The 25,209-nt window shown below is 34.2% G+C and overlaps 5 protein-coding genes and 1 pseudogene across 9 annotated transcripts; 4 read left to right on the forward strand and 2 right to left on the reverse strand.

The window, feature by feature from the left end:
* Positions 1-994: 994 nt before the first annotated feature.
* On the reverse strand, positions 995-4,708 carry LOC107929959 (omega-amidase, chloroplastic). Of its 2 annotated transcripts, XM_016861510.2 has the most exons (10): positions 4,384-4,708; positions 4,186-4,302; positions 3,319-3,543; positions 2,898-2,991; positions 2,691-2,765; positions 2,527-2,605; positions 1,983-1,998; positions 1,541-1,621; positions 1,354-1,436; positions 995-1,246 (listed from the first exon to the last, which is right to left on the reverse strand). In XM_016861510.2, the coding sequence occupies exons 1-10, from the start codon at positions 4,633-4,635 to the stop codon at positions 1,168-1,170; spliced, it is 1,101 nt and encodes a 366-aa protein (XP_016716999.1). In that variant the 5' UTR covers positions 4,636-4,708; the 3' UTR covers positions 995-1,167. The 2 variants fall into 2 exon arrangements, 1 of the variants encoding a protein (XP_016716999.1); XR_001692922.2 differs by lacking the exon at positions 1,983-1,998 and having other exon boundaries at positions 1,168-1,246.
* A 1,758-nt stretch (positions 4,709-6,466) lies between these two features.
* On the forward strand, positions 6,467-8,748 carry LOC107929971 (pentatricopeptide repeat-containing protein At5g16420, mitochondrial). Its single transcript, XM_016861529.2, has 2 exons — positions 6,467-7,768; positions 7,847-8,748. The coding sequence occupies exons 1-2, from the start codon at positions 6,563-6,565 to the stop codon at positions 8,168-8,170; spliced, it is 1,530 nt and encodes a 509-aa protein (XP_016717018.2). The 5' UTR covers positions 6,467-6,562; the 3' UTR covers positions 8,171-8,748.
* A 1,548-nt stretch (positions 8,749-10,296) lies between these two features.
* Positions 10,297-12,875, forward strand: LOC107929885 (PHD finger protein ALFIN-LIKE 4-like; annotated as a pseudogene).
* A 4,098-nt stretch (positions 12,876-16,973) lies between these two features.
* Positions 16,974-17,785, forward strand: LOC107929851 (17.1 kDa class II heat shock protein). The gene has a single exon (XM_016861374.2). It carries the CDS (start codon positions 17,176-17,178, stop codon positions 17,650-17,652), a length of 477 nt encoding a protein of 158 aa, XP_016716863.1. The 5' UTR covers positions 16,974-17,175; the 3' UTR covers positions 17,653-17,785.
* A 1,654-nt stretch (positions 17,786-19,439) lies between these two features.
* On the forward strand, positions 19,440-20,886 carry LOC107929964 (probable WRKY transcription factor 50). Of its 2 annotated transcripts, none has more exons than XM_016861516.2 (3): positions 19,440-19,795; positions 20,186-20,327; positions 20,435-20,574. In XM_016861516.2, exons 1-3 carry the CDS (start codon positions 19,540-19,542, stop codon positions 20,457-20,459), a joined length of 423 nt encoding a protein of 140 aa, XP_016717005.1. In that variant the 5' UTR covers positions 19,440-19,539; the 3' UTR covers positions 20,460-20,574. The 2 variants fall into 2 exon arrangements, with proteins under 2 accessions (XP_016717005.1, XP_016717004.1); XM_016861515.2 differs by having other exon boundaries at positions 19,458-19,795; positions 20,409-20,886.
* A 336-nt stretch (positions 20,887-21,222) lies between these two features.
* LOC107929962 (protein PLASTID MOVEMENT IMPAIRED 1-RELATED 2) lies at positions 21,223-24,603 on the reverse strand. 3 transcript variants are annotated; one of them, XM_041117149.1, is made up of 4 exons: positions 24,453-24,603; positions 24,284-24,364; positions 22,003-24,181; positions 21,223-21,893 (listed from the first exon to the last, which is right to left on the reverse strand). In XM_041117149.1, the coding sequence occupies exon 3, from the start codon at positions 24,104-24,106 to the stop codon at positions 22,271-22,273; it is 1,836 nt and encodes a 611-aa protein (XP_040973083.1). In that variant the 5' UTR covers positions 24,107-24,181; positions 24,284-24,364; positions 24,453-24,603; the 3' UTR covers positions 21,223-21,893; positions 22,003-22,270. The 3 variants fall into 3 exon arrangements, with proteins under 3 accessions (XP_040973083.1, XP_016717003.1, XP_040973082.1); XM_016861514.2 differs by having other exon boundaries at positions 24,284-24,595; XM_041117148.1 differs by having other exon boundaries at positions 22,003-24,595.
* Between the last annotated feature and the right edge of the window lie 606 nt (positions 24,604-25,209).

Raw genomic sequence — 25,209 nt, forward strand, 5'->3', positions numbered from 1 at the left:
TTTAGGAGAATGAATGTGAAATTTATAGTTTTGGTTGACCCTAAGAAGAGGAGAAGACGACTATTTGTGCCAAGGAGGCGAGGCCCTAATGACAGATTTATATATGTATGTAATGTAATGAATGACAAGCAAACATCGAGCGTTGTCGGAGCGGGAGCTTGTCGGCTGAGCAGAGTACCACGTGACATGACGTGGCTATGAACAAAACCGTACCTCACCAAAATTGTATTTTCACGTGGACTACATCTTTACAGCCTCCATCCTTTTGATCTGTTCACGCCCCCATTTCATGATGATGACAAGTGACTACTATATCATAGGAAATTTCAGACCGTACTGATGATTGGGATTATAAGCATAATATTGTTGAAAAAAATATCAATAATTGGTTAAAAGAAATGAAAGTAAACTTCTTCGATTAGATTGCGTGTGAGTTTAATTTCTAATATCTATATTTATTTTTATATTAAGCATCATATTTAATTGTTCTCACGAGTCAATTAAATATTAATTTTATTAAAAATTATTAAAATATCTTATTATATAAAAAAAAATGGTGATATTTTTATGTTTTAAGTTTTTTAAATAAAATAATACAATGATATGGTTTGATCTTTAGACACATGCATATAATTAAATATGTGAATTTTTAATAAATACATTTAGAATCAAATATGCAGTTATAATTATTGTTGGTCAAACATGTGAATTCATTAAAATAGCATATTGATAATGCATATGCCTGTCTTGTGGCTATTCCAACTAATTTCATATCCTTAATTCTTTTAGACATTTTTTTCCTCAAACATACATGAAATGTATGAAAAAGAATTAACTTTTTTCTTACAGGAAAAGAAATTGTAAAAATTTGAGTTGATTTTTGGGCAAATAGTAAATTAACATCGTAATACTTCGGTACGGTTAGGTTATATTCTCATATCCATGTTCAGGAAAAGAAAAATCCGGATACATAAATTACGAATGCACATTCTCATCTGCAACCATCCCTCTGAATTAGCAAATCATTATTGGTCTAACATGAGTTTACAGCAATCAACTCAATGGCTACTGAGTTTTATTAACCGAATCAAGGACTCTTAAATTGAACTCTAATGAAAACTCTTACATCAATGAGTTTCATCACAAGGTTTTTCTCCTCTCTTTATATCAATGGGAGCTGAGCCTCTGTATGTCCACCAGCTTGTAAAGATCTCCTCGTCGTTGTTTCGTGAAGGGAAGATTCGCCCTAAATTTATCACAAGCAAACGGCTCAGAATGATCAGAAAGCATGGTCGAAATAAACAAATTCCATAAGCATGTAATGAATACTACGTGGAAGTCACTTTTGATCACCTTCGTTGCTCGAGTATTGAGTAATCAATCTCGGCTATTATTATGTCTTCTTCATGTTCAGTTGTAGCTAGGACTTCTCCGAACTGTCACAATGCAAACAGTAAAGTATTGCTTCTCGGGTTAAAAGACTTCTAAAACCACAAAATACACGTATTACATGCAAACAATGGAAGAGCTATCAACTTACAGGTCCTACAAGGGTTGAGTGACCCCAAGCCACATAACCAGCTCCAGGATCTCGAGCAGGCGAACAAGTTGCAACATATAACTGTCATTTAAAAGAAACAAAAAAATAGAGGAATTTTATAAGCAGTCAGACCTTCATGTTATAGACAGCAAAGAGCTCTTAAGGATCTCAAGTTTCCTGTTCTGATGAATCAACTTCACTTTTACCATTCAGTATCCACGGTGACATTGGCACATGAATTATAAACAAGTATTTCAGAGCTTAATAAAACAGAAGAACAGCATTAGACCGTTGCATTCTAGTTTTGACAATACCGTGACAGAATCTACATAAGTTTTAACTGCTTCAATAGTACTAGGACAATTTTTTCTACTAAACCAAACATTACAGTATACCATTACACTGGTCAATTTAAGAAAATAAGAAAAATTTGGAACCATACCTGATTATCCATAGCCCTGCACATGGCACAGCAAGAAACTCAGTAGAAGATGAACAACTAACAAATTGAAACACAAACAGAATGAATTACACCATTCTACATTGCAAAACAATGGTTAGCTCACTAAATCATCAAATAGGCAGTCCCCTTCAGCTCTAAGAAAGGTTGGATCCTATGATCCTCCAAATACATGGAAACACTTAGAAATATTTAACCATACCTGTTTCAGATACATACCCTATTGGACATTCACACTTAAGTCCGAGTAACATAGGTTGGATGTTTGAGCAAAAAAGAAATAATCTGGAGGAATGACTTGATTTAAGCATTAATTCATTGTTGTATATGTAAGCTAATTGTCCACGCTTAAATGAAATGACGGTTTTGGAGGATGCTCAAACATGATAAACTCTAATGAAAATGCATCAAAGAAAATTTATTGGTGTCTAGGCAAAGCAAATTCTGTCTTTTAACCTTGTTTTTCTCAACCTTTTCCATTTTAAAGAATTAATAAAGAGCATGAAAGAAGGGGAAAAACAAGCACCTTGCTCTCTGTGACAACTCCCAATGCAATGGTCCGGTTGTCATGTTAAATGCTCCAGGATAGCATATCAAGTGAGCACCTAATTTGGAAAGCATGATGGGTCAAAATTCAGCATATATTAAAAATGATAACTGTATCACGGTTCAACAGAGAAGTAAACAAACCCCTTGCAGCATATATCATCGCTAATTCAGTAAAGCGAATGTCATAACAGATGCCTATACCAATCCGCCCAACATCTGCATGCACTAAAAATTATCAAACTAGTGTGCTAAACTAACAATACATGGTCTAAAAATTGCTTTTGAAACAGGTTATAGACAGAAAATCATAACATGTTCACTTGCATAAAGTCAAGGAAACATCAAAACCTGTGTCCACAACAGTAGGAGTCTCCCCTGCAGTAAGGGTTTTGGATTCCATAAAGGTAATCTTCCCAGGAATATCGATATCAAAAAGGTGAATCTGTAGTTCCACAAGAATGTCATAAATATTACGCCAGCTTTAAAGAGGGAGTCTTCAAAATGGTATCACTAAAACCATAGAATTATCTAAGGGATGCTACCAACTTGGTATCTGAATCCGGAATTTCTGTCTTTGCATGCTTATAAGATGGTTTCAAAAGACAGGATAGGTAAAACTGAAATGTTAGATGGCTCAAACATCAAGTAATGTGTCTATGTATGAGCTTATTTGGCTCCAAAACACATTCCTTCACCGAGTCCAGCAAATAAATAATATGCAAATTAACTTTGTGTTTATACTACCGTACGGGAAAGGAAGAGCCTCTACCTTGCGATGCTTGGCTTTCAGCTTTCCATCAGTACCAAAGACACAACAAGCGTTATACAACTTATCACCACAGCGTTCGGGTATAGAGCCACCAACTATCGTGATCTTCAGGCGACTAGCAACTTCAGACAGCATAGCTGTTGAAGGAGAAGCATCACCACCTGCATCGATATCTTCAGCATAAACCGGGAAGCTGTCATTTGAATATGGACTGTTCCATATTTCCTGACACAAAATAACAGACAGGAAGATCAGATATAGACAAATTTAAAATCTTGACTGCAAAAACCTATTACATGCATTCTGTGAACCACCAAAAACAACATATAATTGGCTTGTCAGACTAAAAGATGAAAATCTTCACTTTCATTTTCACCAAAAGTAAAGGCTTTAGCTAAAATGTGAGAAGTATCATAGAGGCCCTATATTAGGAGTAGATTGCATTTTGCCCCCTTTACTCAAAAATGGGCAAATTAATCCTTGTACATTAGATAAAAAGCAAATTGACACTTTTGTTAAACATTTCATCCCTTTATACTATTAGCAACTAGCGCTACTGACAGAATAATCAGAGAATTACGCTTGGCTTGGCTTGGCTTGCCTTGCCTAGTGTGCCTAATGCTGACGTACAGGATCGGACTTTTAGCGGTAGAAATAGATGAAGTTTTTAACAAAATGAGCAGTTTGCTCTTTGATGTAAGACACAATGACTAATTTGTAGAGCCAAAATGCAATTTGACTCTTAATACAAGCCTCCATGGAACTTTTACCGCCTTAACTTAATACAAATTATAACCCAACAAATCCCTCATTTGATAATCAGCAAAGGTGAAACCTTGAAACACAGATAATAGCAAAAATACTCACAGGCAAGAGAACAAGCTGAGCACCCTTTTGAGCAGCCTCCTCGATGGCCTTCCTAGCATGCTTTATGTTCCTCTCTTTATCGGGTGTCACTGACAGCTGACAAAGCCCAATCTTGAACTACAACAACAAACTCATCAATAAACAAACAATCAAAGCAATAATAAAACAAATGAATAAACAAAAGAAAAAAGAGATTGCCTTGCTGAGAGGAGGTGATGGAAGAGGAAGAGCAGGGGGTTCCCTGGCTTGTTCAGACTTGGAAAGTGATGCCATTATGGATGTTGAGTTGGGGCTGAATTGGAGCTTTTGATATCGTTGATTGAAGAGATTTTTGGGGGTATTTGAAAGGAAGAAAGGTGATTGAGAAATGGGTTTTGATGAGTGATAAAGAAGGGTGCGTGAGATGGGAGAATTGTTGGACCTAACAAGTGATGACACCGCTGACTTCATCTCATTTCAGTTTCTTCTGGGGCTCGATTACAACGTTTTTTCCCTTCTGGGATTGATTCCCTCTTTTCTTTTGCTTTTTGGTGGGTATGATGGTATGAGGAATTTTTAGGGTTAAAATCCATAGGAAGTCCCTGTAATATAAGGATTGGATCAAATTAGTCCTTATATTATTAAATAGATAATTTAGTCCTATACTGTTAAAAGGAATAAAATAAATCCAAATTATAACAAATATAACATTTAGCATATAAAAAATTTCTTGAATTTTTTTTTCTACTGCAATTCAATTCTAAATAAAAAATTATTTATAAAATTATGAAATTTTAAAAATATTAACTCTATAAAATAGTAAATGATATTTTTTTTAAAATAGTAAGTGTTAATTCTATTTCAATTTGACCTTATTTAGTTCTTTTTACTAATATAGGGACTCAATTGATCCATTTAAAAGTAGATGGACTAATTTAATCAAATTTTTATTATAGAGGGGCTTCTCAAGAATATTCACTGAGTTTTTAGTCAGTTCGCTCTCACACAACGTCTTAATAAGGGTTTGGATTTATGGAAACTTTTGAATCGAGGGTAGGGTTGATTTTTGTTTTAGATTAAAATATTGGTTTAAATGTTTCTAAGAATTATATCGGTATGCATATTATTTTTATTTTAATATCCGTACACATTGATATTTACATGTTTTAATGTGTTATTTTGAATTTATTAATATTTTTTTACAATATATTTTATAATTTAATTTTTAGTTTCTTAATAAGATATATATGATATATAAATGTAAATATATCTTCCTTACATTCATGTAAATATATTTATATGAAAATATATGTTTTGAAATTATTAATTAAAATATAATAACTATTAATTTTAAATATAATTATATAAAAATTAAAATAGTTAACCACAATTTACCTTTTAAATTTATATTTTTTATACAAATTATTATAATATCCAATTACATAAATTACTATTAAATTTTAACATGAATTCCATGAAATTTTCTCTAATAACATGATTATTACAAAATTTATATATTATTTGTTTAAAATTATTGTTCTTTTAATTGAACCAGTTAGATTAGAAATTGATTATTATAAAATTGATTAACTCGTGAATTAATATAAACCGGGCAAACAATTTTTTATATTTAATATCTTTAAATATTTTTAAATTTAATTTCTTTAAACTATTTAAATCAATCTAATTCATTGGGTCGAAAACTAGTCACTTAACTAGTTTCACTTAGATTTGTCTATGAGTGGGGCTACTTGGCTCGGCCCAAAGGTACACTAAAAAAATTAGAGGGTTTAGTTAAAAATATAGGCTTAAAAAATGGGTTAGACTTCGGGTAAGCTTTTTTTGACCCAGGTTCAACTCGGCCCGAATTTGCCAAAAAAAAATTGTTGCTGTTTAGTCACTGTTTTTTCATTGTTTTACTATCATTTCGCTATTATATTGTTATTATTTGATTTTTATTATTTGGATATTGTATAACATTTATTTTATTGTTAATTTTGCTATGAATGTAGAGGTATTTGTTCGCTAAGTTACACTTATCTTAATATTATTTAAGTACATATTAAAAAAAATTATTAGAATACATTTATTTTAATATTTTTAATATATTATATTTTTTAAATTATTTTTATATAAAAAATTTAATATGAGTCGAACTAGACCAAATTTAAATTTGAATTCGTTTATTTGAGTCGGAGTTAAACAAAATTTAAAACTAATTTTTCAGATCCGATAAATTATCCTAAATTTTTTATTCGGCCCGTCCCAACCATCTATAACTCTAGTTTCACCGCATACTACTTTTCCTTAAAAAGTTCCCTATGCTTTTTCGAGGATTATTAAGGCTGTACATATGCCAAAATTGCACTGCGAGTAAGGTTAGTAAAAACAAGCTTCCATGGCACTGCCATCAACCAGGGCCATTGCCAATTCGGCACAAGTCTTGGACCTCATCCCTATCGTAAACTCCATAACTTCCCTTCTTCAAACCCTAAACCCAAGAAACCCCATCCCCATCAACCTCACATCATCCCCTCTAAGCCGCTTCTCACCTTTCCTAGACCCAAACTTAGTCACCCTTGTCATCCACAAACAAACCAACCCTTACCACGCTTTGTTCTTCTTCAACTGCGCATCAAACCCAAACCCAAACCCCAACAACTATTCCCACAATCACACTTGTTATGAAGCCATCACAGATCTCCTCCTTCGTCACTCTTTATTCCACCCTACAGTCAAACTCCTTGAGAAATCCCAAAAGCTCTCTGATTTCTTTGTTGGTAAAATCATCAAGGCGTATGGAGATAGAGGTAATATTAAAGCTGCTATCTTTTGGTTTAATAAAGCGAAATCCTTTGAGAAAGATAAGTATTTTTATTCGTTTAATTCGATTTTGGGTGTTTTAGTTAAGGCTAATTTGATAGATTTAGTTGAAACCTTGTTTGATAACGTTGTGAAGGAAGGTGTGGTTCAACCTGATGTGTCTTCTTATACCATATTGATGAGAGTTTTATGTAAAAAAGGGATGGTTGAGAGTGCACGAAAGGTGTTAGATGAAATGCCTTGCGAGCCGAATTTGATTGCTTATAACACTTTGATTAATGGGTATTGTAAAAAAGGTGATTTAGAGAGTGCAAATTTGGTTTTCGATAAGATATTAACCGAGGTGGATTTCTTGCCCGATGTTGTGACTTACACTACTTTGATTGATGGGTATTGTAGAAAAGGAGAATTTGTTGAGGCAAAGAGGTGTTTGAATATGATGATGAAAGCGGGTTGCTCACCTAATGTTGTTACTTATAATGCTATTATATATGCTTTGTGTCTTAAAGGGGAAGTAGACGAGGCAAAGAAGATGATAACCGAGATGACGTTGAATGGAGTAAAGGATAATACTGCAACTCATTTGAATATATTGAAAGGGCTAGCTGTTGCAGGGAGGTCTTTAGAAGCCCTTGAATATTTTAAATGGATGGCTGGTTGTAATATGAATTTGGATGCAAAAGCATATATTGTTGTTGTGAAGGAATATTGCAAGTTGAGGAAGATTGATGAAGCAATTTTCCTTTTGAAGGGAATGTGTGAAAGAGGGTTTAGTCACAATGTAAGTTGTTTTAATTTAATGTTTAGAGCTCTCATCGAGTTAAATGCACTTGATAGAGCTGTTTTGCTTCTAAAACAGATGCCGCAAATGGGTTGCATGCCGAATTCTGTGTCATATAGAACTGTCATATGCAGTCTTTGTGGGACCGAAGGTAGGATGCGAGAGGTTGGATATCTAGTCGATGACATGCTTCGATATGGTATTCCCGTTGATGCTACAATGTATGGTTGTATGCTTGAGGGATACAGTAAGACTGGAAATGAAGATGTGGCAATGCAAGTTTTTAATGAAATGATTGGCAAGAGTTATATCATTAGTTCGGAGAGCTTCTCGGTTTTTGTCAAAATGCTGTGTGCGAAAGGGATGATTGAAAAGGCTGAACTTTTTCGAGGACATTTGTAGGACATTCCCTGTGGTTGAAAGGGATGGTTATAGAAAAATCTTAGATAAGCATCTGCAAATAACCCAAGGTTCAAGTAAGGAAAACAGCAGAGAAGAGAACTTGTGACGGTGGAAACATGAAATGTTCTTTACTCATGACCCTGCAGGCTTTATCAGTCTGAATAAACTTGTTAGAGAAGAATCTTAGATGAGCATCTGCAAAAAAAACTCGAAGTCTCAAGTAAGGAACTCCATGGAGAAGAGAGTTTATGATGGTGGAAACGCAAAAGGGATTCGTTACTCATCACCCTGCAGGCTTTAGCAGTCTGAATAAATTTGATATTCATCTGATGGGAGCACCATTATGTATCCCTCACACTGCTGAGATTCAATTCCCTATGTTGGTGACAACACAGCATTCCTTGTTTTACAATGGCTAAAATGTTGCAGCAACGAGCTACATACCTTGAGCGGCAGATGGAGAATCAGTCAGCACTGAGCGCCATTCGTTAAAACTTGTATTCGGATTGATGGTTCTTGATTGGCATTGTATTTAATCATCTGAAATTCATCTTTTGCTTCTCCTTTTGGCTTGGAAAGATGGTTTATGCTTTTGTGTTTAGAACATAATCAATAACATAAAAGAACAACAGCATGTGCCCACTGCAGCTCATAATGACAGTAACAGGTTCCCCATTCATGCTCAAAATTCTTATGGTTTATCATGGAACTGTATTTCTTTTATATTATGTAAAATATTTTTAGAAATAAAAATAGTCGGGAAGATCGGTTTATTTAGTTATCCATTTTAAAAAGTGAGAGAAACTAATAAATATTACCTTCAAAATCGAGTCAACTTAGATCATGTTGGATCATTTAAATTTGAGACTCAATTTGTTGAGTTAGGTTAGTATGGGTCTGATATATTTCAGGTTTGGGTTATTTTAGTCCTGAACATTTTAAAATACTTGTTCGAGTCATATTGGATTTAAATTGTTTCAAGTTTGAGTGATTCTGGATTTGGGGTGGTTTTGAGTTTGTGTTAGTTTTTAAATTAATTAAATTCAACTTGAATTGATCACATCATATTGAATTTTCAAGTTGTAAAAGACAAGTTTAAATTGAATAAATGTATATATTTAAATTGATGGGTTAAATTGATTTAAACCAGTGTTTTAAAAATCGGAAATAAGTTGAAGTACCGGATTGTAAAAAGTAAAAAATTAATTAATTAACTTGTAAATTAATTAAATTAGCGGTTGAATTAAATTTTAAAAATTTTATAATTTTTTTTTATTTAAACCAATTGAAAACAGAAAAGTAATGGTCCAATGGATTCCACCATAATTAAGCTTCAAACAGATTGATTTAATTTCATTGGAAGGGAGAACCACCCCTTTTGACATTTTGGGTATTTTTATTTGATTTCATTGGAAGGAGACTTTTCCATTTAGGGTTCTTTTTCTTCTTCCCTTTTCTTTTTTACATTGGGCCAAAAATCAGAGCAACAGTTTTTTCCCTGTCTCATCAGATCCGCTCAATAAGGAAAACCCCAAATATTTTGTATTTCGAAATTTGCCCAATTCTGTATTTCCTTCTTTCTGCCTCCAAATTAGAGGTGTGCATGGGTTGCTATCTGGCCCAGCCTAAAGGCCTGCCCGAAAAATAAGAGGGTTCGGGTAAAAATATAAGCCTGAAATATGAGTTTAAGCAAAAAAATAAGATCTGTTTAGAAAACGGGTCTAGCCTCAGGTAAAACTTTTTTGGCCTGGGCCTGGCCTGACCCGACCTGAATTATATATTAAATATATATTTTTTATTTTTAATCATATTTATATTTTATTTTTATTTTAATATAACCACTTTTTATTATTTTTCAATTTGTGTATTGTTTTAAGAATTGTTTGTCTAACTTTTTATTTGTTTCTTGTTGTAATATTTATTTTTATGTTTTTAGATATATTTGATTTATTATATTTTAAATTTTTTATTTAATAAAATAAGTTGAAAAAAATTTAATATAAACTGAGCCAAGCTAAATTCGAGCTTAACAATTTTATTTCACGCCAGACAAAATAAAAACTTAAAAACCTAAAATTTTATCTGGCCCAACCCGAACCCGGCCATGCACACCTCTACCCCAAACCGAGAGAAATGCAAAGAGAGGGGTCAGTCAAATACTCATAAATTTTATTTTATTTTTCTATATTTTTCAACTTTCTTCGCAAATCTTTTACTTTCCCTCCATTTCTTTCCTCCCTTTCTCTCTCCCTGTGCTTCACGATCCTCGCTCGAAAGAGAAGAATTAGTGTGGCTAATGGACGCTTACAACCCACGTACTGTTGAAGAAGTCTTTCGAGATTTCAAGGGTCGCCGTGCTGGCATGATTAAAGCCCTTACTACTGGTAATGCCTTTCTTTTTCTTTTTCTTTTTCTTGAAAAGAAAATCCACTTTTTTTTTATCATTTTAAAGTTTATTTTTATTTAATTTAATTTTTGGGTCTGGTTTCTTTGCAGATGTGGGAGAGTTTTTCCAGCAGTGTGATCCAGGTACTGGGTCTTTGTTGTTTTTTTTTTCTTGAAATCGGGATTTTGCTGTTGGGTTTTGTATATGATTCGCCAGGCCAAATGATTTAGCTGAAGAATTGAAGTTACAGTTTTTATTTTCAAGGTATTTTTAATATAAATTTAGTAGAAATTCAAACCCAGTAATTGTAGAGCCCCCCAGTGTCTGGTCCGGAGTTAGGCCGAGTCATACCCCTAAACAGGTGTTGGTTAAGTAGTTTAAAGTTTAGTATAATTGAAATGAACTTTAGTGCATGTGATGGTATCTATGGTTATAGCTTATTGTTGTTTAACTTTATGCCCTGAGTAGAGAAATATTGAATTAATAGGTTGCCATACCCTTGCTTTTACTCGCTTTATCTTGTTAGGGTCTTTAAATGCCTGAAATAAGTTGATTAAAATTAAAAAATTTCGATTATAGAAAAGGAGAATCTTTGCCTTTATGGATTTCCAAGTGAACAATGGGAAGTGAATCTACCTGCTGAAGAGCTGCCTCCCGAGCTTCCGGAGCCTGCACTCGGTATTAACTTCGCTAGAGATGGGGTGCAAGAAAGGGACTGGTTATCTTTAGTTGCTGTACACAGTGATGCGTCATGCGTGGTTACTTTTTGTGGCTTTCTATTTTGGTGCTAGATTTGGATTCTATAAAACTGATAGGTATATTTTTTTCTTGCCTGAGTGTCGTCTCCTGTCTTGGCTTATTTACGTGTTCTAGGTGTAAATATGCTAAGCTGCTTGGTAGGCATGCACACTAAACCAGCCACGGTTCAGCCAAATCTCTTGTAGTGTTTTATATGCTAAGCTACTCATTTTGCAATAAATGGATTCTCTTAAATTGTTAGTACATTTGTTGAAACTTGTTTAATTTGGCTAGAATTTGCTACTTGCTTTGGGAAGCATATAATACCTATTTATAAGGCTTTTATTGAACATTTATTGCATTGTCGACTAGTTTATTTCGTCCATAAAAATGCTGAAGGCAGGTGTTAATGCAGATAACTTTGAAGTCCTAGTTGTCATCCATTCCAAAGTATGATCCGTCTGATCCATAAATTTAGGCTTCTGAGTAAAGGTCATACAGTGTACCAGTAAATAGTAATTCTAGGCTTAGCATGAGTTAGTGTGTTAAATCGGGGTGCTGCATATGGGACTTGCATGTAGCTACAGGCATGCTATATTTTGAGCTATGTCCTTTCCTCAATAATACTGTGCTGGTTAATGTGATGCAGGGAATGCCTTTTCAATATGATAAATGATCTTCCAACAATATTTGAAGTTGTGACAGGAGCAGCTAAGAAACATACAAAGGAGAAATCATCGGTTTCAAATCATAGCAGCAAGAAGTCTAAATCAAACTCTAAGGTTTGGAAAATTTTCTTGCTTAGATATTTCATTAAATATTATTCTGTTCGTATGATAGAAACTTAGGGTGGGTTGAGATAGTAAAATCCCTAATGGTGGAAGTATAGTTCATTTGGACATAAAGCCGATGAAATTGTGCATTTTAGTTTATCAATATTTCCGCGCTATTCATTGAATGGTAAAAATAAGATAACTATTTACATTTCGAAGGGGACCCTATGTTCTTTTTCCTTTTGAAAAAAATGCAGCAAGGCTCTGAAGCTCAGACCAAATATTCAAAAGCAGTGCCATCACAGGATGAGGTTGATGATGGTATCGAAGAGGAAGATGAGGATGAGCATGGAGAGGCATTATGTGGGGCTTGTGGGGAGAATTATGCAGGTGATGAATTCTGGATTTGCTGTGATATCTGTGAGAAATGGTTCCATGGAAAATGTGTAAAGATTACACCAGCAGGGGCAGAGCATATTAAGCAGTACAAATGCCCGTCATGCAGCGGCAACAAGAGCGCACGGCCTTCTTGATGTCTGGTAAGCGCCTCTTACGTGAATTCCAGCATCATGGACTACTAACTCTTTTTCTAGGTGATGTACTCGAGTTAATGTTCTTAGTCAATGTGTCCTTTTAACCCAGGAAGTCTTCATGAATTGTATGTGTAGGATTATCACACAAAAAAACAAAAAAAAAGAAGAAGAAGAAAGAAAGAAAAAGGAATATCTGTAAACAAGTTGAGAATCATTTTCTTCCTACCATTGGGATTGAAACTTGTTTAATATTTGAATCTTGTCTCTATATTCAAGCATTTGTATTCTAACTAAGAAAAAAATATTTAAAAATCTAATATGAACCAACCAACTCACACCAAGTAATATATACAAACTACAGCTACTTGTATCTTATATAAAGCTACAAATGGAAGGAAATACGGTGATCTTTTAGTTCTTCTAGGGTATAAAACCAAACATGTCCAACATTTACTCACAATACAAAACGAACCCACACTTTATTTTCAATTCTTACAAGAAAAAAAAAAAACAGGACTTTGCATTGACTTCAAGGCTTCATCTTTTGTCAATAGGCAATTGGGTATTAGCTAGGCTTGTTTAAGCTAACACATGGGTTCAAGCAGGTGGCCTGGGAGTGTTGCTGCTTGCCATCCATTTGATTAGCAGCTTAACAATGGGGGTGAGCTCTTCTTCACCATTTGGATCTCTAAAACACCTAAAACCTGTTCATATAAAAGGACCAGCAACGCGGACCTGTGCGCTTATATATGTGAGAGATGGAGAATGGGAACAGGTCAAGCCATGCTGCATTTGGTAGCCATTTTCAGTGGTGAAACACCTCTACCCTGTATTATATACAAGGTGTTAATGGAGGGAAAGTGGGTTGGATTAGCTCTAGCTAGTGCATATAATTTCACTAGAAAAGTTAAGTTTTTTCTTTTTAAGGTTTGACTAGCAATTTTCAACTAATGATAAGTACGGTAGATCAATATCTATTAACGAGTTAAAGAATATACTTTAGATTCAAGTCGATTTAACGGTTAGTGTTGAAGATCGGAGAAAAAAGCTATTTAGATTTTGGTTCGTTAATATGAGATGTTCAAAATTGTTTTATGAACACAAAAACTAAACTATAAAAGAAAATGGGAAGAAGGGCTTCTAATTAATGTAGGCGGTGTGAATGGAGAACGTCGTACTGTCGAAATCAATATTTTGAAATCAACTTTTTTATTTTGAAAATGAAAATTGGAGTCGCCACCAATCCTTTTTATATGAGGTGTGATCAGATCATCTCGAAACTTGATCTTTTTAATAAAAGGTTTAATTTATTAAAACAATATTTTTCGGCCTACAAAAATTCAAAAATAGGTTCGGGAGTCGATTACGTACGAGGAAGAATCAGCACCCTCGTAACGCCCAAAATTGGTACCTAATTGATTAATTTATGTCTTATTGTCAAAAGTTAAAAGTTTGAAAATAGTTTAAAAATACGATCCCTCTTTGTATTAATGTTAATTTTACTTAAAAATTACTTGAATAAATCGAAACAAACATTAAAGACCCACTCGTCTCGAGATAACAAAGTGTCACATCCCATAAGTTAGGACACGACACCTTGAACCTTTGAGAATAAGCTTGTCTTGATCTTTTATCTAAAATCTTATGTGTTTTACTTTTAAAAGAATATTCGGTTATTTAGACCCAACGAGAAAAATCGAAACTCTGTAAGTTAAGGCACGACTTTCTAGAGTTTCTAAATACAGAACATTGCCTTATTTTGAAATTTTTTTTTTGAATAATATCAAACGTAATATTTAAGACAATGTATATTTATCATATGTATATTTAAATAAGATAATATAAAATGGCTATACGAGTAGAATATATAATAAATAAATGGATGTTATAATAATGCTGGTGTAACTATAATAGTCATAATAATATTAATAAGCATATCACAACAATGATAAAATAAACAAGACAATAACGAACGAGCAGATAATAGTAAAAAGAAACTTGCATGAAATGCTGGATTCGCAATAATAACTAGATAAGTAGGTAAATAATAATGATAAAAAAAATTCATAAAGACTAAATTTAAATAAATAAGGGATTGAATTGATGTTTAGACAAAATTGCAAGTATAAAACATAATAAAATTAATTGAATAGTAAAACAATGCAAATGACCGATTCGAAATGCACAAAAAGTACAAGGGATTAATTGGGAAAATATCCCCAAACCTTGCCAAACGTGCCATTTCCCTTGGCAAATCGAGGGACCGAAATGAAAGAAAAATAAGATTGCATGGTAAAAATTAAAAAGAAAAAGAAATATAAATAGGACTTTATTTTAAAAACAATTAAAAGTAGAGGGACCAAAGAAACAAATAGACCCTATTCCTATCAAAACACTCGGGTCATTGAATCGGGTCGGGTCGAATTCGGGTCATTGGGTCACCTGAAACAACGTCGTTTCAGGTATCCCTCTCTTAAAATGGTATGGGGACCAAAGTGAAAACAAAATAAAATTAAATGGACAAATTTAAAAAAGAAACAGGACCACATTAGAATCCACTGAAAAATCGGAAGGACTATTCGTGAAAATATACCCAAAGTTGATAATACGCGAATCCTCTAAAGCGGATTGGGTCGGCGCGCGGATTATAGGGGTAAAACGACACCATTTCAGGGCTATTGTGGCCAGCTCAAAACGGCACCATTTGATGGGCCTATAAAAATTAATTATTTTTTTAAAAAAAACTTCATTCTCTTCCAACCCCTTAAAAAAAAAACAAAAACTCTCTCACCCTCTCATTTTCTCCAGCCATCGGGCCACCGTCAGCCTGCCATGGAGTCCGCTGGTCACCGGCGACGGCATCGCCGCTCATGGTGGTCGACGAAATAAAAAAATCCTTTTTTGATCACTTTTTTCGCCCTTAGACCAAAATTAAAGCCGAAATACCAAAAAAACCCACCGAAATTTCAAAAAGTGAAGAAGAAAGGAGAAGAAAACGAAGGGAATTTTTGGTTCCCCGATGCCGACGATGAGGTTTTTGGCGAGCCCACTAAATTGGCCACCCTCCAAACTGGAGAAGACTCCGACTACGGCGACTCAATGACTCGTTTCTTTTTGTTTTTTAGTTTTTTTTTAGCTATTTATTTGTTTCAAAAATAAAAGAACTACCTTTCAAAACTTGAACTTTTTGTATTTTTGTCTGTGTGTTCCCCAAATACAATCTGGTTTTTCTGTGACTTTATAGCTGATTATAAAAAAAAAAAAAATTTGCTACTGTTTGCTTTTTATTTCTGCTACTGTTTCTCTGCTATGTTTTTGTGCTTTTTGGTTTTCTTTTGCTGGTCTGGTGCTCGGTCAACGGAGGGGAGAAGGGCTTTTTTGGTGAAAGGGAGACAGACCTCAAGACGAGGAGCCTCGAGACGGGGCTCGCTGACGTGGCTCGAGAGCAGCGACGCTAGAAACCTTAAGGTTTTTGGCTATCTAAAAATTTTTAAGTATCTTGGGCATGTCGGGCCTTGTAAATTTGGGCTTTCTTTGTTTTTGGGCTTGTAAAAAAATTTGGACTGGACTTAGTATTATTTTTATTTTTGGTTCGTTGTTTTTTGGTTTAGTGGGCCGGGCAAAAAATAGCATATTACAACACAACAACAATTTTAATAGTCTAGTGTAAAATTAACATCATCGTATATATTTTACTAACTTTTTATAATTGATATTTTAACAATTTAATTGTTGACTTTATTAATATAATTGTCTTTGTAATACTTGTAAAATTTAGAATTAATTTGATATTTTTATCATATCGATCTAAAATATACATATTAGCTTAATTTTATTCAACCCCAAGTTATGGTCCATATTAATGTTGTACTAGAAAATAAGCATGTTAAATTGACATGTTCTAATAGAAATAACCAACAATGATAATGATTAGATTAAGATTAGATTGAGTTTTGTTATAGTCCTTATACTTTATGAAGTTTTGTATTTTGATAAATTTTAATATCTGTATTTTTTAAACTGTTTAATTTTAGTCTTTATACTTTTCAAAATGTTAAATTTTAATTTCAACCGAAATGATAACAGTTAAATCTGTTTGAATAAATTCAATTATTAATCTTGTTCAATGTATACGTTATAAATTTAATCAATTTATTTAATTGAATTATTGTAAGTTCTTATACTTTTTGAAAATGATACCATATTTACCAAATCAAATTTAAAAAATAATAAAACTTAATAAATTTTGATAATTATCTTCTTATAAGAATTAAAATATTAAAATTTAAAAAATAAAGACAATGATCCAATAAAAATATAGGGATTAAATTTTAACCTAAAAGAAACAAGCTAATGATTCGCATTTAGCGTAACAAATTTTCTCCATCTGCAACATTCCAGAAACTCTAGAAACACACTTCGAGAAAGTAATAGAACCTTCCGGAAAACTCTCGTAAATTCCCCTTGGAACATTCATAGCCAAGCTTTTTAAATATAACACAAATTCCCATCCAAAAAACACAGAAAAAAAGAAAAGAAAAGAAAGATCGAAAGTCACCATTCTCGCCTAAAACAATGGATTTCAGAGTCATGGGTTTCGATTCACCACTGTTCCATACCCTCCACCACATGATGGACCTCAACGAAGACGGCGATAACAAGAACAACCCCAACGCCGCGTCAAGGACCTACGTACGAGACGCCAAAGCCATGGCGGTGACACCGGCGGACATCAAAGAGGACTCGAAGTCGTACATGTTCGTTGTCGACATGCCAGGGCTAAAACCGGGGGACATAAAGGTGCAAGTGGAGGAAGAGAATGTGCTGTTGATAAGCGGAGAACGGAAGCGAGAGGAAGAGAAAGAAGGGGCGAAGTATATTCGGATGGAAAGGAGGGTGGGGAAGTTGATGAGGAAGTTTGTGTTGCCGGAGAATGCGAATAAGGATGGTATAACGGCGGTGTGTAAAGACGGGGTTTTGACTGTGACGGTGGAGAAATTGCCACCGCCTGAACCTAAGAAGCCTAAGACCATTGAGGTCGAGATTTGTTGAAGAGCGTTGCTTTTGTTTTTAGTTAATGTTGTTTTGGCCTTTAAATAATTCTAGTTGATGTGTCGCTTCCAGTTTTTGGGGTTTGTGATGGAATTATGTTATAGTTGATAATGATAAATTGAAGTTTGTTCTACTGATGGTGATCCTCTGCCATTTCCAAAATGGCATCTTACTCTGCTCCCGACACCATACCCTTTTACTTTAAATATTGATTGAACTCTCTCTAAATCCTCTTGACGCAACTTTTGATCTGAATATTCCAGTACTAGAAGATGTTTAATGAAGATGGAAATGAAGTCCGAGAAGAAGAGATAGACGCACCTAAATCCTTTCATAATAAAAACAACCATTACCATTAATGTCACTTTTTTTCACCTTACAGTTCTCTCGCATTTCTCTTTCTTCATCATCACTTGCGATTACACTCAATGTTGTTGAATCTTTCGATTTATGATCATGGTACGAATACAAAGATGTAACCTTTTATATATATAAATTTAAGAAGTAACAGAAAGTATGATTGTGCAACACAAATCAATCACAATGTTCTAAAAAAGCAAGCTTTAAAAATGATTTCTTTGTCATATGATGAAAAAAAATAGCGTCTTTAGATTGTTCAATCAAGCCATCAAGGTATAATATATCCCAAGAAGTTACTCCCATCTTCGCTATCTTTCAATAACTTATATAATTAATCTCTTTTTTTTTGTTTTAAATAATTTAATTATTTTGTTTTATGTTATTTTAACTTTATTTTCTTCTTCATTCTTTTTTAAATTGTTTAAAAAATAAAAATATATGACTAGTTTTAACAAACAAAAAAGATAGGAAAACTAAGTTAAAAGAGATGGGGGAAGGGAGGAAAACAAAAAAAAAAACATAAGAGAATGAAAAATAAAGAAAAAAAAGTTAAAAAATAAAAGAAAAAAATTAAATTGTTTAGAACAAAAAAAATATGGGGATAAATTATATAATTTAACCTAAAATTTTTATTTAAAATGATGATTTAAGGTGCTATATCAGCTTATCGTTACACTGTTAACGGTAATTAACAGTTTAATGACTAAAATATTACTATGTTAAGGTAAGTAATTAAAATATAATATTTTAAATATAAATAATTAAAATATAATATGAGTTAAATAAAGTGACTATTTTAAAATTTACCATAATAAAAGAAACGGCGCCTGAAGATGCGGTGACTTTAACCCAAGTTGTGGTTTAATTTGATCTCTGATCGTAAACAAATACAATGGTAAAGCAAACCAGCCAATGAGCCTAGCTGACGAGTCAACTCAGGAGAGCAAGGAAATTTAAAAAAGGTTACAATGACAGGTGACAATGGAAGTTTCAAATGAATTTAGTGGGGTGGTGAAGGAATCTTGAGTGGAGGAGATCATCATCATATTCATAGCTACGCTTCTGTCTTAATGAATGATGAACATGTGTTTTGTCTGCGGTTGAACTTCACTGTAATAGCTTCTGGATTTCGCCATAAAAGCTAGTGGTCAAGACTAAGACAACATCCAATTTTATTTTTTATTTTTGCTATTGGATAAATAATGTTATGGTGCAGGTACAGTGAAGTCACAATCACTTTTTGACTGGTCTTCTTCAACAATTAACAACGTTTTGAAGGGTTAGTCTAAGCACGAGACTGATATTTGAAAAAGCTAAATTCAGACCCACAAAAAATGAAATTGAAAGTCTTGGTCTCCTTGGGGAAACCCCATTTCCATTAAACTTCTTAATGGCATGTAAATGGGACCCAAATTTCTCACCAATATTAGCCTTTTCTGCATTTACCATTGAAGCTTCCTGCAATGTCACTGGAACTTCATAGGGAAGCCACCTCTGATGATTTATTATAAGCTCAATAGATAATACATGCATATATTATTGTTCAGTTTCATTATCGAGATGTTTAATAACAAATTTGGATTGCCAAACTCGCCGGAAAGCGACTGTGCCGATCGAACCAAGTTCGAGCTCCCTGATGCTTATTTTGATGGTTGGCTGCATGAGGGTTATAGAGAAGCTATGATCTCAGGGACAATTGAGAATCCTTTTAATCAAGCCAATGAAGTGTTTGATGAATTTGCTTGCAATGGCAGCCTACTTATTCCAGCCCCAGATGATAACAGTAAGACAAAAAAAAAAAAAAAGTCATTACTTAGAGTATTAGTGTCATTGTGTTGAGGAAAAACGACGCACTGTTAAAGTTTAATTTGTCTCCCGTCTCTAAGAAGAGCTTAGGGTATTGGTATGTTGGTTGCCCAAAGTATCTCAATAGCTAAGAGGTCTTGGGTTTAAACCACGTTGCATGCATTAGCACCACACCATGTGCTTGTTTTTCAGAGGCAAGAGGTGCTCCTAGAATCGTTTGGAGATAAAACCTTGTAGGTGTACCGGTTTTCAATGCCACCTAAAAAAAATAGTATTTTTGTGTTATCAGCACGATGCTCTAACATAATTAAATATCCTGAGCTCCTAATATTACTGAAAATTATTCATCTTTGTTATGTTAAAACAGGAGAAAGTGAAACTGTGGGAGAGATGTCGGAATTAAGAGAAAGATATGCATTCAAGACCAAGTCTGAGGTTGAAATACTGGATGATGGGTACAGGTGGAGGAAATATGGGAAGAAAATGGTGAAGAACAGCCCAAATCCAAGGTATATATATATGTAATATTTATATTCAAGGTACATGTTTTACGTATGTTTTCATTCATTTTCTTATTAATTGATTCATAGGAACTACTACAAATGTTTGATTGAAGGATGCCCTGTGAAGAAAAGAGTTGAAAGAGATAGAGAGGATCCAAGTTATGTCATTACAACTTATGAGGGGATCCATAATCACTAAAGTGTATCTTGAATCAGTGGTTTTGTTTTTGACCACTACCTAAGTCCGGCAGAAGGGCCAACATCGATGATCGCATCAGCTGCATGATACTTGAGTCATGCATTATGATTAAGAAACATAAAGATGATATCGGAAAAGCCGAGGTTGGTTTTATTCATGTATGCATCTTTAAATTTGGCCAACTTTATTTTGTTCTTGTTTTGGTTATGTACATAATTTGTTGGCTTGTAGAACCCTGAGTTTCAACTGATGTCTTAAGTTGAAACACAGGGTATTTACTGAGGTTTTAACTGTTTGATCCAGTTTTGTTTAAGAGTAAACGAGTGTCGTATACATATATATATATCCATCACTCGTGTTTGAGTATGTGTCGAGTACAATCATGCCTCCCTTTCATAGGCAAAAAAGTATCATGTCCCTACGTTTCTATCAGACCATTGGTAGAAATCTCCTGTCTCTTTCTTTGGATATATTGATACAAAGGAAATCGCAGTCCGAGGATAAAGAATAACAAATACCATAATGTGAATCCAAAACTTGTTAGATGTCTACTCTTTTAAGTGACTGCATGAATCAACTAGGTTGAACTGAGTGCTTTGACCACTTGAGACGATATATAACTATAATTATGGACAGGTGAGCATGTGACTTTACAGCATGAATAAACAACCAAAGCAAGAGAAACAAAAGGCAAAGGCAGAAAACTTTAAACATATATGCTTCCTTTTGTCAAATGAACATGAATTGATTACAGTTCCTATAGGACTGCACAGTCCTTTCCAACTTAAAGTTCCAGAAAAGTTGGATAATACATACAGTGATGATAAAAATGGCTACATGTTCAATCTACAAATCAAGACATATTCTCAATAAGTTGGCAAATGCTGCAATCTCAAACAAGCTTTGACACCTTCATTTGGATGATGGCATCAGGGCTTCAAGAATCTGGACCTAAATCTGCCATTAGAGGCTAGACTCCATAGCACATTCTCAGCCTGCACCTTCTCATCGCCGGTTGGTAGACTCTTACATCAGCTTTGACTTGGAAAATGTATTCTCATTGGAGTTAGAAGTGCCAGTGGCAAGCAACCAGTGGGTCCCAGAACGCTGCTGTGCTTTTCTACCCCATATATGCACTGCTTAAAGGGTTGCAGTGTTTAACCTGCAATGTGGAACTCAGGGATTTTGAAAACTGGAATCCCTTCCCATTGATCCTATGTCTCAATAGAGGGAGAGGTGCCGTCACCACTTGAATTAAAGCAATCATTGAAGTGCCAACTGGTTCATAGTAACAAAATGAAGTCCTAAAACTTCCTTTCTCTGATGAAAGGAATCCGGTATGGCACAGTGATTCTTGCTGCAACTCATACTGCCTGTCAAATCATGATTTTGTTAATAAACAGGTATATCAAGAACAAGAAAGGGATAAAAGAGAAAAAAAGAGACTAATGCATAAGTTCATCCAACTGACAAATTACATACCTTTCTAGCACAACAGCTCTAGAAGCGGCTTCCATTATCATCCTTGAAAGGCATAAGTTACTTATAGACCTACAACGACAGGCTCTCAATTCCAAGTGAAGCAAAGTTGATATCAGTAACCCAATCTTGCAGGAACTATACTTGCATGAGACCATGTGGCCAACATTTTTAAAATTTCTGAAAGCCTGGAATTCGTAGCTTGCAAAACAAATCCATCCCGTCCCGGGATGAAATGCCAAAATCCACCTCCCAGTGGAGGAAATTGATCTCATTCAGGTGAAAGCACAATTGGACTTCCAAAACCATCACTTCGAACATGAGGAGAACTTTGAAACAGTGTCTCATCTAAGCTCCACTCATGCATTAAAGCTTCAGTCTCCAAGTCTTCAACCATTTCAACCGTCCTTCTGTCTTTCAGTGACAAACTTTCCATCTTCTGCTCCTTGCTGGGCAGAACAACAGACAAGAAAGTAAAATCTTCAGAACTATCTCCACAGCAAAGACCAGGAATGGTGGAATCAAATTCCTCCTCTTCCCCTGCTGCGCCAATATCTAGGATGAAATCACCGGAAGCTAGGGCTTCATTTTCAAACTCTCTCAACAGACGCTCTCTAGGAGATTCAAGAGCACTGTCAGAATTGAAGCTAAATGGATCATGTTCAATTTCCAGCATCTTTAAGAAATCATTAGCCACAGTGTCAGCAATGTCGTCCAAGCTTGGCGATTTATTTGTCAGTTCACTAGCCTCATAATGTGATTTACCTTCCATAAACTTTTCATTCTCAATAAACTCATTCAAAGCAGATGGAGGTTCCGATACTGATGATTCTGTAACCAATTTGTCATGAAAAATCGACTCCAGCTCTCGCACAGTCATTGGGTTGGAACATATATTACTCTTTTCTCGTACACAATCGTCTACCACAACCTCCAGCATACAACTGGAGCAGGATGTATTTAAAACAGGATCCACCACCTCATCAATGTCTGTGTCACAATCTTTAAGGATCTCATCCACATCGATAGTTTCAATGAAAGAGCCATCAATAGTCTGAATAGCACTTTGTTCAATTGAAGTTGGATCTTTCAGACACCATTTTTCACCCTGCTCAATAGCAAAAAACTCATTTTTATACTCATCTATATATTTAGCAGACTCAGAATCGGGTTTGAGTGGCTCCACTTGTTCAGACAATTTATCTAAGCCTGAAGAACCATGTAAGCACTCTTCATTAAGTTTCTGATATAAAATACTTATCGATCTAGAAAATTCCAGCCCTAAATTTGGCAACATTTCAGTACCAAACTTCACATCAAGAGACAGAGGTGATAGAGACCTTTGGTTTACATTACTTAGAACAGTACCACCATGCTGAAGTATCCTATGAACTCCGCTATCTCCCATTGCACTAGAACCGTTCTCTGTAAGATTTAAAAAACTAAAACTGACATTTAGTGTAGCACCCTTAGCCTTGCCAGAAAGTTTAAAGCTTGTTGTCCACCTACTCGATCCTTTCTCCCCTTCTAAATCCTCCAACGAAAGCGGCAATAATCTTGTGAGATCAATCCAATGCTCGCCTATATCATGCCCCGGAGTCTCAACAACAGAAGCATAGATTAAGGAAAGCTTGACCTCATACTTTGCAGAATTATGAGACCCACTTTTACTACCATACACACAACATTTATGCATCAAAGTTTCTTCAAATTCAGCAATTCCATCAACAACCCTCACCGCACGAGTTGACAATAACTCATCCTTCCTCTTCCAATGCACACACAAGCTAAAGCCATTTAAATAAGCAGGCAAGCCTTCAATAGAAAGCACATGGAGAAAGAAACAAATATGAAACCGATGATGCCTAATATGAGTTAATGCCCTCAAAGGCTTCTTCCAATCCCAAAATGATGATGATTTCTTATCCTTTTCAGATTCTGAAACTCGGGTTCTTCCAACAGATTTAGATCTAAAATTGGATAGAGGAATCAAAGCTTGTGATGAGGGTTTATGCAAGTAAAGGGCATTGCTTATTTCCTCAATGTCACGCAACAACTGACCATTATCAGAATCAACATCGCCATCATTGGAGTTCATTTTGTCCATTCAACAAAGACAAATTAAAAACTATAACCTAAGTATAAGAGATATACCCTTAACAATTTCAGTTACACCGGATATCTTCATTCATTCACCGGAAAGGGAGTAAAAAAAATGGATTAAAAGATAAATCATTGAAAACCCAGAAAGGAATTCATCATAGTAAAATTAAAGGTGACTTACTAGATATCTGATTCTTCTTGTTTTATGAGATGTGAGATGAGACGGTGAATCCGAAACCTTTGATCGCTTTCAGTGACCAAGCTTTTAACAAAAACAATACAAAAGAGTAACAAGCAAGAAAAATAAAGTCCCGGAAATAGAAAATTGACGATAAGAAGAAGGGGGTTACTTGATTTAGTAGGGATTTTGTTGGGATCGTCTAATTTTATTTAATGCTCTCTGTATTTTCCCAGAAAATTTTTCACGTGAAGAAAGATGGAGAATTTGTCTTTAGCATGGACTTTGATTGAGTTGGGTAAAGCCGAAGATTTAACCACTGTACTTTTTCCTAATAGAGTTAAGATAAGTGTTTTGACTTCACGTTATTATTCGTACAAATGGGCTATATTGGCCGTCAGATTGGTGAGAATCAAGCTTCGCCAGTTTGATTGTTCCGACAAATTCGGAAGATTAGATTAAATAAATTATTAAGAAGTTAAAAAAATAAACTAATTTGGTTGGTTGAATTGGTCAGGACTTAATATTGGTTCAAAGTTTTTCTCCATTATGTATGACGATTTAACTAATCAATTTGATCCAATTCGAATAATATTGGTAAAAATGAAGAATTTTGATTTTTGTTTGTATATTTTAATAGACATAATGATAAATTTAATCTTTAACGTTCACATATTTTATCAGTTTAACTCTTATTCTCTGAGTTACATTTAGTTCTTAATTTTAAATAAAAAAATCAAATTTGATTATCAATATTTCAAAAAAAATTCGAATTATTCTTTTAATAAAAATATAGATTAAAATGTTAAAATTTTAAATATAGCAACCCGTATGGCAATTTATTCGTACATTAAATTACTTTCTTTTTCTAATTTTTATGAATGTTTTTATATATTTTAATTTTATTTTTTTTATAAATTTTAAATTAG

This window comes from Gossypium hirsutum, chromosome A07, assembly GCF_007990345.1.
Source record: "Gossypium hirsutum isolate 1008001.06 chromosome A07, Gossypium_hirsutum_v2.1, whole genome shotgun sequence".
Taxonomy (NCBI): domain Eukaryota; kingdom Viridiplantae; phylum Streptophyta; class Magnoliopsida; order Malvales; family Malvaceae; genus Gossypium; species Gossypium hirsutum.

Coding starts and splice junctions, on each gene's coding strand:
- LOC107929971 (XM_016861529.2), top strand. CDS start 6,563: ATGGCACTGCCATCAACCAGGGCCATTGCCAATTCGGCACAAGTCTTG. Junction 7,769..7,846: donor AAAGAGGGTTTAGTCACAAT/GTAAGTTGTTTT, acceptor CTTCTAAAACAG/ATGCCGCAAATGGGTTGCAT.
- LOC107929962 (XM_041117149.1), bottom strand. CDS start 24,106: ATGGACAAAATGAACTCCAATGATGGCGATGTTGATTCTGATAATGGT.
- LOC107929964 (XM_016861515.2), top strand. CDS start 19,540: ATGCATATATTATTGTTCAGTTTCATTATCGAGATGTTTAATAACAAA. Junction 19,796..20,185: donor TCCAGCCCCAGATGATAACA/GTAAGACAAAAA, acceptor ATGTTAAAACAG/GAGAAAGTGAAACTGTGGGA. Junction 20,328..20,408: donor AAGAACAGCCCAAATCCAAG/GTATATATATAT, acceptor ATTGATTCATAG/GAACTACTACAAATGTTTGA.
- LOC107929959 (XM_016861510.2), bottom strand. CDS start 4,635: ATGAAGTCAGCGGTGTCATCACTTGTTAGGTCCAACAATTCTCCCATC. Junction 4,303..4,383: donor CATCACCTCCTCTCAGCAAG/GCAATCTCTTTT, acceptor TTGTTGTTGTAG/TTCAAGATTGGGCTTTGTCA. Junction 1,247..1,353: donor TCAATACTCGAGCAACGAAG/GTGATCAAAAGT, acceptor TGATAAATTTAG/GGCGAATCTTCCCTTCACGA.
- LOC107929851 (XM_016861374.2), top strand. CDS start 17,176: ATGGATTTCAGAGTCATGGGTTTCGATTCACCACTGTTCCATACCCTC.